At 46.4% G+C, this 12,681-nt stretch overlaps 1 protein-coding gene across 1 annotated transcript in view; it reads left to right on the forward strand.

Moving 5' to 3' along the window:
* LOC122368017 overlaps positions 1-12,681 on the forward strand; it is a 94,982-nt gene that overhangs the window by 35,685 nt on the left and 46,616 nt on the right. The window contains exons 20-42 of the mRNA XM_043341606.1: positions 203-312; positions 649-841; positions 1,295-1,418; positions 1,911-2,111; positions 2,575-2,743; positions 3,219-3,360; positions 3,652-3,772; positions 4,274-4,416; positions 4,812-5,013; positions 5,316-5,473; positions 5,864-5,994; positions 6,432-6,508; positions 6,890-7,017; positions 7,350-7,469; positions 7,875-7,999; positions 8,416-8,596; positions 8,987-9,118; positions 9,564-9,708; positions 10,162-10,275; positions 10,654-10,805; positions 11,183-11,363; positions 11,769-11,977; positions 12,473-12,598. Of these exons, the coding sequence (XP_043197541.1) occupies positions 203-312; positions 649-841; positions 1,295-1,418; positions 1,911-2,111; positions 2,575-2,743; positions 3,219-3,360; positions 3,652-3,772; positions 4,274-4,416; positions 4,812-5,013; positions 5,316-5,473; positions 5,864-5,994; positions 6,432-6,508; positions 6,890-7,017; positions 7,350-7,469; positions 7,875-7,999; positions 8,416-8,596; positions 8,987-9,118; positions 9,564-9,708; positions 10,162-10,275; positions 10,654-10,805; positions 11,183-11,363; positions 11,769-11,977; positions 12,473-12,598 (3,384 nt within the window). The remainder of the gene's footprint in view (positions 1-202; positions 313-648; positions 842-1,294; positions 1,419-1,910; positions 2,112-2,574; positions 2,744-3,218; positions 3,361-3,651; positions 3,773-4,273; positions 4,417-4,811; positions 5,014-5,315; positions 5,474-5,863; positions 5,995-6,431; positions 6,509-6,889; positions 7,018-7,349; positions 7,470-7,874; positions 8,000-8,415; positions 8,597-8,986; positions 9,119-9,563; positions 9,709-10,161; positions 10,276-10,653; positions 10,806-11,182; positions 11,364-11,768; positions 11,978-12,472; positions 12,599-12,681) is intronic.

Raw genomic sequence — 12,681 nt, forward strand, 5'->3', positions numbered from 1 at the left:
TCGTCGAGTGCAACATTTTTATATACATATGTAGATGGCATTTGGAAGTGTTTTGTTGAGACGTGTACCTTATGTTTTGTATAGTCTGATACGTTGCATGGTTTAACATTTTGGGTGCGTGTTCAATGTTCAGTTTTAGATCATGTATACCTTGATCCCACGTCCCCTGCCGCTCTGACGAGTGACCTCCTGTATTTTCCAGGTGGCGCCGTGCATGCGTATGGAGCTGATGGGCTGCTCGCGGTCCGAGTGTACCGATATTGACGAATGTGCCACCAACAATGGAGGGTGCCACCAGAAATGCGTCAACTCGTGAGTTCTGAACGTGTTGATATGTGTAGAGAAAGGCCTTTCAAGACGTTCTGTGTGATATTTATGAGTTAAAAGTGCGTATTGTTGATGGCCATGAAAACTAGGCGTCAGTAATGCCACTGACGATGTTCAGCAAACCTTGCTATTCTGATCAATAAAAATCGATAGTTCATCAGGCATTACATATGCTTTACTTAATGCACCAACATAGATTTTGCGTGCATATCAGTGACATTTTCGAGAACCGCAACTTTCTCTTGCATGGTAAGTGATTTCGTAAACGTGATGAGTTTTATGCTCACTGACCTAACCGCGTCTCTACCTCCCCACAACCAGTGCCGGATCATTCTCCTGTCAATGCGAGGAAGGATACGAGCTGTTCACCAAGAACGGAACCGCCGGCTTCTCCGTGGCTCCTTCAGAGACCGGCCTCAGGGACGGCGACACCTACCGCATCAACAAGACGTGTGTGCCCAAGCAGTGCCCCGGTATTGAAGATCCTGTTAACGGACTGCTGGTCTCCACTCAGGTGTGTGGCTTGTGGATTGAAGCCTGCAATACCTATGTCGCCTCCGGTCTTGGTCTGGTCGTGGATTAGCTAGTAATGGATAATCCATGGTCTGGTGTGGTCTGCCATGCGTGGTTCTCAAGTAATCGTCACGAGATAGCTTGTCATAGCAAAAAGAACGGTTGATAAAGATCGCGGTATATAGAACGTAGAGACATGAGGCTTTATGGCATGAAATCTGTTGAACATTCATCTCAAATTACTTATATCGACTTTAAGTAGACCCGCTATCGACTTAAGGTGTCTTGTTTGTTTACAACGTAAGGCGGTAATTAATTCGATCTTCATTATTTTGCTTATAAATATCCGTGTTTTGAATCACGTGGACGTTCAAGCTTACCGATCTGGCCTGTAACTTAGTTTAGCTCGTAGTTTGCTGACCTGACCCGTGACGTCATCTCTCTGCCCCCACAGGACCAGTACCACTACCGTGACGTCATCAGCTTCTACTGCAACTTCGGCTACGTGCTGCAGGGCGCCAGCTCTCTGCAGTGTACCTCCAGTGGAGAGTGGAACGGAACGGTACCCACCTGCGAGTGTAAGTGTGAGGGGGGGGGGGGTAACGGACGGGGAATGGGTCCTAGGTAGAGAAAGGGTCACAGATGGGTTATGTCACAGACGAGTCTTGGGTCACAGATGGGTAAAGGGCTATTGGGTGGTTACATGTCACAAATTATATCGGTGGATCCTATTTGTAGATTATAATCGGTCTCAAGAGACCACTCTTAGCATCAAAAAATTGTCGCATGAGTTTGGTTTGCGGGACTCAGCATAGTGGTTTCTACAATGTGTTAGTTTTCAAGTTGTATGAAAGATAGGAAAATGACGAAACGCTACCTAAATCAGCACAGATACCATACATTATCATAAAATAAAACCATAAGATACAACGCTCTACAAAAATTACGTTTGTGGTATGTCAAAAGATATACCACAAAATGCATGCTTATAAGTGCCGATGCAAATAAGTTATTTGGATGCTTATAAGTGCCAATGCAAATAATTTACCTGCCTCTTTCCTCTCCCACAGACGCCTCCTGCCCACCGCTGGAGGGTGACGCCGCCGAGGGTCTCTCCGTCACCCTTACAAACCAGGAGGACGAGGAAGAGACCGAACAGCTCACCGTACCGTTCAGAGAGAACATTACGATCGCCTGCTCAGAGACAGGAAAACCGCTGCGCAACACACGCACAGCTGGATTTAGACAGTGTGTCTATGATCCGAAACCAGGTAAGAGAGAGAGGGGGAGGGAGTGAGAGGGAGAGTGAGAGGGAGAGGGAGAGGGAGAGGGAGAGGGAGAGGGAGAGGGAGAGGAAGAGGGAGAGGGGGGAGAGAGAGAGAGAGAGAGAGAGAGAGAGAGAGAGAGAGAGAGAGAGAGAGAGAGAGAGAGAGAGAGAGAGAGAGAGAGAGAGAGAGAGAGAGGAGGGAGAGGGAGAGAAAGGTAGATAGAGAGGAATTATGGGAGAGCTGAGGTACTCTGTCAAAACTGTTTCCAAATTGATTAATCATTTTGTTATTACGTGGGTGATTTTATTGTCGATCTTTCCTCCACTGGTCAGTATTGGTTTGTTTCGTATGCTACTACACCGTTTACGAACTAAGCAGCACAGTGGCATATAAAAGCATGTTTCGTAATTTTGGGGGCAGTTTTACGTCCTTTAAACGATCTAACGACCCCCGCTCGCCTCCGCAGGCACTCCGGACTACTGGATCTCCGGCACTCCCCCCGCCTGTCCCCGCATTGACTGCGGAGTGCCTCCCACTACCCCGGGAGGGTCCTACGGAAACTACGCTGACACCATGTACGAGAGCAGCTTCTTCTTCGGGTGTGAAGACACCTTCAGCCTGGCCGGACAGAGCTCGTGAGTAGGGGAGAGAGTGGAGGGAATGGTGTGCTGCCGTGCAAGGGCAAAGGGGAATACGTCAGGTCAGGTCAGTTGTGTCAGGTCAGAGGTCGCCCTAAGCAGATTATATAAAGGGCGAAAAAGTCAGAGCTTGTTTTCGATTAAGTTGGTAAGTGTTATTTGTCAGGAATATGTAGAAAAGATGGGGGCAATGTCCAGGGAAGACGTAAGGGGACGTTACTTGGGAGAACGTTTAGATTTCATCTGGCTCGTAGACCGTAGTGCATCAAAGGAAGGCATTGTAAATTAAATATATACCGATGACACCAAGTCTTCCATTGCGTTATTTCTTCGAGGACGTTTAGGTAATGTCGTTAACACCGGACAAGACGATTTACGTATACGCGGTCGGATTGTCTAGTTCTGTGCAAGGATTTATCTCGTAGAATTTGTAGTAGTTTTCGTTCGTCTGACCATCCCTCTATCTCTTTAGGTCAAACGACAACGTGGTGCGGTGTCAGGCGGACGGTACGTGGGACTTTGGCGACCTGCGCTGTGAGGGACCCGTCTGTGTGGACCCCGGCCGGCCGGCCGACGGAGCCCAGATCGCCACCAGCTACGAGCAGGGCTCCAAGGTAAAGGAACAGGAGATGCAAATGAAAATGTATATGGGTACAATGTCATTATTTCAGAGTTATTTATCGTAATGGACTGGTATACCTTGTTATAAACTGGCTATAGATCGAGCGGAACTTTGGTGTAAATTACGATCGCATTGCCTTCGGTATTTCACGCTCAAGGCTCATATTCCCAGGAAGGGTATTTCGCAAAGAACGCTCTACGTCTGTTTGACGTACTTCTTGTTTCATGCCTGTTTGTGAAATGGGTTTCGCTCATGTGCTGACTACCAACTGATGTGTTTTCAGGTTTCGTTCACCTGCAACAAGCCCGGCTACATTCCGTTCTCGGGAGAGCCAATTGAATGTGTTCGTCAGCCCGAGTGTGCTACCATCCGGCCACTGGGAATCACCGACGGCAGAATACCAGGTACGAATCTTAGACTGTTGGATTGCAGGTATGGGCGCCGATGACCACTGGTAGTCCCGGCACCCAAAAACCCCAATTCATCATCGATTCCAGGTAGGAACCATATACTGTATGATTGCAGGTAGGAAGAATAGAAGGCTTAATAAGCATGTAGGAGTTAACGGTCGAAGAGGGTAAAGCTGGACGCGATAGGGCAGCGGCCTAAGCCCTCCCCAGATTCGTGACATGTCTGTTATTTAAGGGCTAAAACGCCGAGGAATAATTATGCATTTTACGTTCGGTTTCATCCATCCATTCATTCATTCATTCATTCACTCATTCATTCATTCATTCATTCATTCATTTACCATCCATTGCAAACGCGGTTTGAAAAGCAATTGTACATTTCCTGACAAATCGTTTGCACAGTTCACTGATTGTTCATTCTTCACAGCCTCTCTTCCACACTGTCCCCACAGCCTTCTCCCCAGTCCGTAACTAACCACCCTCTCCCCTTCACAGCGGCCTCCATCAACGCCAGCACGCAGCGTGCCAACTACGAGTCAGACAAGGTGCGTCTAAGCTCTGTGACGGGCTGGTGCGGCCAGCTGGACCAGCCCTTCACCTACGTCCAGGTCGACCTCGGGACGCTGCATAGGGTCAAGGTGAGTGATTAGAGGAACGCCGGGGTTGATGTGTATGTCATGATGTGTGGACTTTGTTTTGAGTTTTTGCGTTTGCTGGAATATAAGGTGCTTTGTAAGCGACTTATTTCGGTTGAGTTATTTGAAATTGACTTGAAAACGAAGGTCATTTGGCTTATAGAATTGATATTCGATATAAAGAGTTCAGGGTCCTTTTAGAACAGCGACTGTAGCTAAAAGTTGACAGTGTCATAAGGCCTTGTTAATTGTGTATGTTATGGCAGCTACAAGGCTGTTCAGGGTTCATTGTGTTTAGTTACTTGTTGTTATTTTCATGTTGTCAAATATTTGTGATTTTTATATGTTCTTGACGTTCCGGTAAATGGAATGACATCCATTCACGTCTCGCTCCGCAGGCCATTCTTCTGAAGGGCGTGGTCACCAATGACGTGGTCGGACGACCCACCGAGATCCGCTTCTTCTACAAACGATCCGAGGACGAAGACTACGTGGTGTACTTCCCCAACTTTAACCTGACCGCTCGCGACCCGGGCAATTACGGAGAACTGGCTATGATTACTCTACCAGAATCGGTGGAAACCCGATTCGTCATTCTCGGTTAGTATAAACTCTGGGCGGCTGGAGATAAATGTTTAGGAAAGACTTCTGACGGTCATGGTAGTCGTCATAGGATGAACACAAAGCTATATAAACTGATGAACGAAAACAGGTATTTTACCAGGTTAAATGCGTCATTTCTTTACGTCATGAACGCTTTGCTTATACATAAAAGTCTAATAGAGTACTGCCTTGCGGTTTTAAGCTCATACAGAAGCGTTTATAAAGGCAATGATAATAATGAACATATTTCCGTCTCTTCTTACTCCTCAGCTCAAAATAACCTGTCATTTTCCTTTCAGGCATCATCTCGTACGACAAGAACCCGTGTCTCAAGTTCGAGCTGCTGGGCTGTGAAGTGGAGGAGACCCAGCCACTCCTGGGTTTCGACATGGGTTACTCGATGTGTGTAGACGCCGAGCCTCCCCAGTTCGTCAACTGCCCCAGCGAATTGCTTCAGGTGAGAATATAAATCCCAACGATATGTTTATCGATAGAATTCAACTCACTTTTTGCTGTTGTTGTTGTTCGACTTTATCTCACTTTATCGTTTCCTTTGTCGAATGACTCTTGCGTTGAGTTTGTTTTTTTACATATCAAATTTCCCCTGCTATTTCGAACTATGCTACAGCCTTACATCGACCGTCATTCGCACTTCAACCCTATTTGTGAAAATACATCTCCATCTCACTTCTTTTCCGCCGTTTCCTCTAATCATGTATCCCTGTTCCTGTCCAATTACCTCACAACCAGTCACTTTTTTCTCCCACTATCGTTAAACAGTGCCACCTAACTATTCGCATTTCGCATAACCATTGTTCATTTAACTGAATTTCCCTCCATTCAACAGGTTACCAAGGGCGAGAACGGCCAGATTCTGCCCGTCAACTTTACCGAGCCGATTGCCACTGACAACTCGGGTATGATTGTGAGGACGGACGTGCGCCCGGCCGGATTCAGCCCTCCCGTCTATGTGTTCAGGTCAGTTCATCACATAGGTGTCTCGTGTGATTGGTTATATACGTGGGTCAGGTCATAGAAGTCACATAGTTTCTCGATTCATGGGTCATTGCTTTCCTCTTGCATTAGGGACAAACGGAACATTTTTTCAATACAAAAATTAGTTTAGAGCTTGGAATGGGTGGTTTTGGGTCCAGATGTTCGCTAAGCTTACAATGGAGTGGAAGAAGTGAAATACTAGGCTTACGAAAATTACACTAGCACTTAACACACGTCATGTCAGTGAAGTTGTCATCTGCATTCATGGTGCTGGCACGTGACCCTGCCATATCGTCTACAGTCTACTCCCCTGTTATGTCACGTGACTCTGTCATACCAGCTGTGCTCCTGTATTGTTTAAAGTCATGTGACCCTGGTATACCACCCCAACCCCTGACACTGTTCTATCACGCGCTCAGGGATCTGATGCTGGAGTACTTGGCGTTCGACTTTGACGGCAACGTGGCCATCTGCCAGATGAACATCACCGTCCCCGGTAAGGAGGACAGCTACTTCGTCCTGATCTGAGTCCCGTTTTCTGACGAAACCTGCATCCGATCACTTCCTACCCGATTTTACCCAACCATCGCGATTGCCGAGTTAATATGCGAGCAGTGAGCACTGGTCTGCTGGCCTCATGATGAAAGGAAGAATTACCTGCCAAGCAGATATAAAATAATAGTTTGAACAAAGCTATTCGTACTTGATCTGCTATTAAAATGTCTTTTATTTGGCTTTCATTTATGAATGTAATTCACCTTCAACTTAGCCTGGAGAATTTACTTATTGATAAATTTGTCAATATGTTTTTCTTTCGGGATAAAGTGCGACTTATTGATCATCACTTTCTAACTTTCCCTTGATGATCTTTTTTCAGACGACACCCCTCCGAGGATCACGTGTCCTCAGAGCTATGTGGTGGAGCTGGTAGAGGAACAGGAGCTCTATGAGATCAACTTCAACCGCTCCCGCAGCCAGGTCACCGTCTCAGACGACACTGATGACGTAAGCACTATTTGATGACGTCATGAGGGTCGTGAGAATGCGCTATAGCATCGATACCATGGACTACCCACCTAGTTTATGATACTAGGTTCATCAACTATACCTAGGTAGCTCATGTTATTTATGGCTATAGCTTTGTATTTCTACACTTTTTTGTAAACGTTTAATGATCTCTGTGCATTCTCCGAATTCGAGCTACCGATACACGTTCGATTTGTAAGCATTCAATGTTGACGTGCCCCTATTTATCATCATTCTTCTTTTCCGAATATTATTTCTGTTGTGCGTGTCCTAAACTATTTTAACTAATCACGACTTTTCTGCTCCCACAGGCGGATTCCATTCAGGTTGTATTCGAACCCTCTGCGGCACGAATTCCGATCGGAGGCTATGAAAACGTCACGGTCACGGCTAAGGACGCGTCCGGCAACAGCGCGCAGTGTCACTTCCAGGTGAGCAGTGGTTTCTGGAGCCCACTGAATGAGGAGTGTGGTAACAAATTTTGTTATTGCAAAGGATTTTATGTGTTTGCTATGAGTTATGGAACCAGTGTCGTCAATTCAAGAAGTAACTGAATCATGGATTTTTTAATAAAACGTTCTTGTAAAGAGTTTTCAGCCCAGACCATTGCAAACAAAAATTCACTAAGTAACTGAATAAGTAAATAAATAAATAATTCAATGAATGAATAAATCAATAAATAAATGAACAAATAATTCAATGAATAAATAAATCAATCAATCCATCAATCAATCAATAAGGATGCTTGTAAATAGGTAGATAAATTGTACGATCCGCTAGTCTAATTTCCTGCACTGAAGTGTCCTCTTCTGACATTTTGTCTCCGCCTCCCCTAGGTCGCCGTTCAGGCCACCCCGTGCGTGGCCTGGGACCTGAAGGCACCGGCCAACGGTGACGTCAACTGCCTCCCCAGCGAGTCGGGCGGACTGCGCTGCCTGGCCACGTGCAAAGAGGGCTACCGGTGAGCGATGCAGGAGCTGAGTCTACTCGATAAGTAGTTTGCCATTTGTCGGTCTTGAGGGACTGGTAGTTTTGTGTTTGGAGCTAATCTGAAGCTGTTTTGCTAAATCCTGTCGAATGGGCTCGCTTGTTGGCTATCTATGCCTGTTGGACTGTCTTGAGATAACTACAATTTTAGGGCTCATTTTTTTAAGCCACACATATTCTATATAACCACATAACCTTATGTACTGTTCATTCAAGTTCCAACCAGTTTGGAGTTTAATTTTTATTAGTAGGCTAGCAACCCAAATGAACGGAAAGGCTGGAATTCACGAAGTCAGCTAGACAATTGAATAGCTTTGACAACATTAACCACGCTCTCACCTCCCTTACCCACCACATCTCCTTGTAACCTCTATCCTTCTAACCTTCCAGTTTCACCGACGGTGAGGACATCAAGCGGTTCGGCTGCCAGCCCAAGCAGGCCTGGGAGCCGGCCAGCGTGGTCCCCGACTGCGTTACTGAAGACACCCAGCAGGCCAGCTATGACGTCAGCGCCAGGATCAGCTACCGCTCCAACGGCGCCGTGGCGCCCGAGTGTGTCAACATGTATAAGGTTAGTGGGGAGGAGGGGGTAGTCGGGGGGGGGGAGTGCGTGTTGGCATGTATATTGTATACGTTCGAGAGAAAGGTTAACATTGGACTTTCTCCACAGAGATCGTTCATCGTTATGTCCTCAGCATTTTGATGCTTGTCTCACGCTCTTTGATGTCTCACTTGAAGGTCTCGCCCCTCGCATGTCTTGCCGTACTAATATTTCATAATGGTGAATATCTTTCACCATGCATATGTTTTACCTTTCTGATGGCTTAACTAGACATTGTCTCACTCTCATATCTCGCCTCTCTCATGTATCACCAGTCACCACTGCATGGTAATATATCATTCTGATGTCTCACACTAATGTCTCAAACCAATGCTAATGTCTCACTTTATTGTCTCACAGGAGGAGCTGAAGCAATTCCACGCCGACCTCAGCTCCGTCCTCTCAGCTCGCTGCTCCCAGGCCGTCAACCTGAACATGGATGTCAGGCTTCTGGACGGTGGCGCCAGGAGAATCGCCGAGAATATGGTCGAGGTAAGTTGATGACCGACATAATGGCATATGACACATCATAGATCTATATACACCTTCAAGGTGTACAGGGTGTACAGAGGTCTATGGACACGAATTTAAGTGCATGTTCAAAATATAGTGATATCCATTGAGGCACATGGTGATTGGATTGAGATGAAAATATTTTCTCGTATATTGCACTCCAAATAGGTGATGAAAATTCGAAATAAGTACTATCGTTCGAAATAATATAGTCAATTACGGATACCGTAATGGAAAGGGACACTGTGCATACATTGTACAATCAGTGTACATTATCCTCTTTTTGTGATTGCAAAAAAGTCGTACTTGTTTGTTTTGTTTCATACTCTCATGCATGTTTTATGCTCATATGTCTTCAGCATTATTTATTTTACGTCAAACGAGTATGTACCTACTTGTTCACTCATTTTTCTCCCCCGCGTAGCTGGAGCACGTGCTGCGTATCACCCCGGAGGTGTCCCAGCCGCTGCTGTACGACCTCTGCGGCCTGAACCTCGGACTCATCTTCGAGCTGGCCGTGCCCTCGACCTCTGTGGTCATCCAGCCCCTCATTGATGTCGATGCTATCGGTAAGACTTTGGAGGTGGGGGTAGGGAGATTGGAAGTGGAACTTGGAGTGGAAGCGGCGTTGAACAGGCCTACCAGAATTGTTAAGTGTTTTGGTTTACATGGTTCTTTGAACCGTTTTTTGTGGTTTAATTGCGTATATTTTATTTTTTATTGCAGCTTTGTCTTTATTTTCTGATTTGACCCGTTCCCACGTTTAGCGTCAATTAGGATACGAAAATGTGAAGCAGTTTTCTGTAAAGCAAACCTTATCTTGCTGAGCTAGACACCCTGTGCTTGAATAAGAACAAGAAATTCTCCAAGACATGTAAGAAACGTCGGACTTTATTAGTGTCGTATAGAAATGCGACGATGTACAGCAACTTAATTGCATGTTTACACTACGCTCCCCACTAGTAACTAGCGCCCTCCGATGTGCAGCGATTTAAGCCCGTTCACACCGTGTTCTTTCACAGGTAACCAGTGCCCCCCGATGCGCGCTCTGGACAGCAATGTGACCCGCGGCTTTACCTGCTCCACGGGAGAGGTTCTCAACTCTGAGTCGAGCAACACCAACGTGCCCAGATGCCGTGAGTAGAAAAATAGATAAACGTGGACTGAGTTGTTCATTTCTTTGAAGTCTAAAGCATGTTGATGATTGGGCATACGACCTAGTTATGGTGCTAAGCGTTGGCATTAAGCATACTAATCATGGTCCATTGACATTAATAATGGGTCATGACTGCGCAAAAAAAAATGCAAAACACAAAACATAAAATGCTATCTTCTGTACACAATTTTACACAATTCAGTGCAAGCATTAGAATCATACTACCTTCACATCGGCTTGAGTTTGGCCAACAGGATAGGCTTGTCGAAAATGAACCCTTTTTTACTTTTTGTTTTTGTTTTTCATACTGCCCTCTGCTGGCGCTGTATGACCTCATTTGACCTGTTTTCTTCCTCAGTGCACTGCCCTGCCGGAACATTCGCCAAAACCGAGGACGAGGAGTGCACAGTGTGTCCCATGGGCCAGTACCAAGACCAAAGCCGGCAGGGCGCCTGCAAGAGCTGTCCCTCGGGCACCTATACCAGACACGAGGGAAGCAAGAGCGTCAAGGTAAGAGAAGGGGATAGAAAGAACGGGGGAAGGAATGTGGATCAAATGGCAAGGACTAGACATGAGGATAGGATTAGAGTCGAGGCTTTAGGTCATCGTTTTTGCACTGTATTTCATATCGTTAGGTGATTTTATTGTGTATCAGTTTGAATATGAAATATTTATAATGGTAAATAAGGAACTGTATACATTGATTACGAAATTAATTAATTAATAATTTCACAAATAAACTGTAAAAAATGCCGGTTTTTTGCCGAAACCAGGAATCATCATTTATTTCGGTGCATCCAAGAATAACCACCTCCATCTCCAAATCCGCAACTGACCTCGCTCTTTCCCCCGTGTCCACAACTGACCTGACCTCACTCTCTCCCCAGGATTGCGTTCCCGTGTGCGGCTACGGCACCTACTCGCCCTCTGGCCTGGTGCCCTGCCTGGAGTGTCCGCGGAACAGCTTCACCATGGCACCTCCTGCTGATGGATTCAAGGAGTGCTCCTCGTGCCCTCCCGATACCTTCACTCACGCCCAGGCGGCTAACGATCAGGCACTCTGCCGAGGTGAGATGAAGGCGCGTTATTGGCGTTTATATATAGTGGTAAGATGAATGAGTCTTTGACGTCAGTTTCGAAAGTGGTAAAGAGGGATAATAGTTAGAAATTGTTCTTTTCTTTACAAGACGTTCCCTAATTTCCACTGAAGCCAAAGTTTTCATGGGTAACAAATTTAAGAGCTGATTGCGGTATTGTTTAATTCCGTTACAAATTATTTCAAATGTTTTATTTATAAGCGATAATTTGTTAATATAACTTATGTTAAAGTTCATACAATTACGACAAAAATATGCATACCTTCAACGTAGAGACAATTGACAACTAAAACAAGAAATAGGAGTAAGCAATATGCACACCTGTCCTGCGATATCGATACATTATTTGCTAACCGATGCTTTTGGCTTTTTCCAGCCAAGTGCGCTCCGGGTAGCTACTCAGCCAACGGTTTGGAGCCCTGCTTCTCCTGCCCTGTGAACTTCTTCCAGCCTATCGAGGGCGCCAACACGTGTTTCGAGTGTCCCACGGGCAACACCACCCGCTCGGAAGGCGCCGTCTCTCCCACGGATTGTGTGCCGGTGACCTGCTCTGAGGATACCTGCGAGCATGGTGGACTGTGCCAGGTTAGAGAACGGGAGGGGAGGGGAGAGTAGCGTGCTGGGGAGGGTCAGGTAGGGGGCTAGGTTGGGTCAGGTATGGGGGTGGGTTGGGTCAGGTAGGGGTCAGGTCGGGTTGGGTCAGGTTAGGGTTAGGTTGGGTTGGGTCAGATAGTGAGAGTGCCTCTAGGTCGGATTGGGTCAGGTGGGGGGCAAAGTCATGTCATATAGGGAGGGAGGCTAGGTCGGATCAAGGGGAATGGCCGGAACAGGCGAAAGACTGAGCCGATTTGGTATGTCGTTCTGCATTCTGAGATAGCTGAAACAGAAATGAGCTCTTTTAGACCGGGATTTCTCTGACGATTATGACGATTATTTTTAGACGATAAGACGAGTTTGCATCGTCTATCGTTAAACGTTCGTTAAATTTTCCAACTCTTGTTCGCAAGTGGCATATTTGACGATCCCCCGTAAACGGTAACCTAGCCAACTGTCTTATACCGCTCATCTTGTACCCGCCAGATGCTGGGCCACCGTCCCAAATGCTTCTGTCCGGCCGGCTTCAGCGGCGCCCGCTGTGAAATCGATGTCGACGAGTGCCTCTCGAGCCCGTGCTACAACGGAGGATCGTGTATCGACCAACAGCAGGTAAGTCGAGGGGAAGTACGGCCTATTACCGTGGTGGTACCGAGCATTTGACACGGTTTATCAGGTGGGGTGGGGTGAGTGCA

The sequence above is a fragment of the Amphibalanus amphitrite genome, unplaced genomic scaffold, assembly GCF_019059575.1.
Source record: "Amphibalanus amphitrite isolate SeventyFive unplaced genomic scaffold, NRLGWU_Aamphi_draft 000915F_arrow, whole genome shotgun sequence".
Lineage (NCBI taxonomy): Eukaryota > Metazoa > Arthropoda > Thecostraca > Balanomorpha > Balanidae > Amphibalanus > Amphibalanus amphitrite.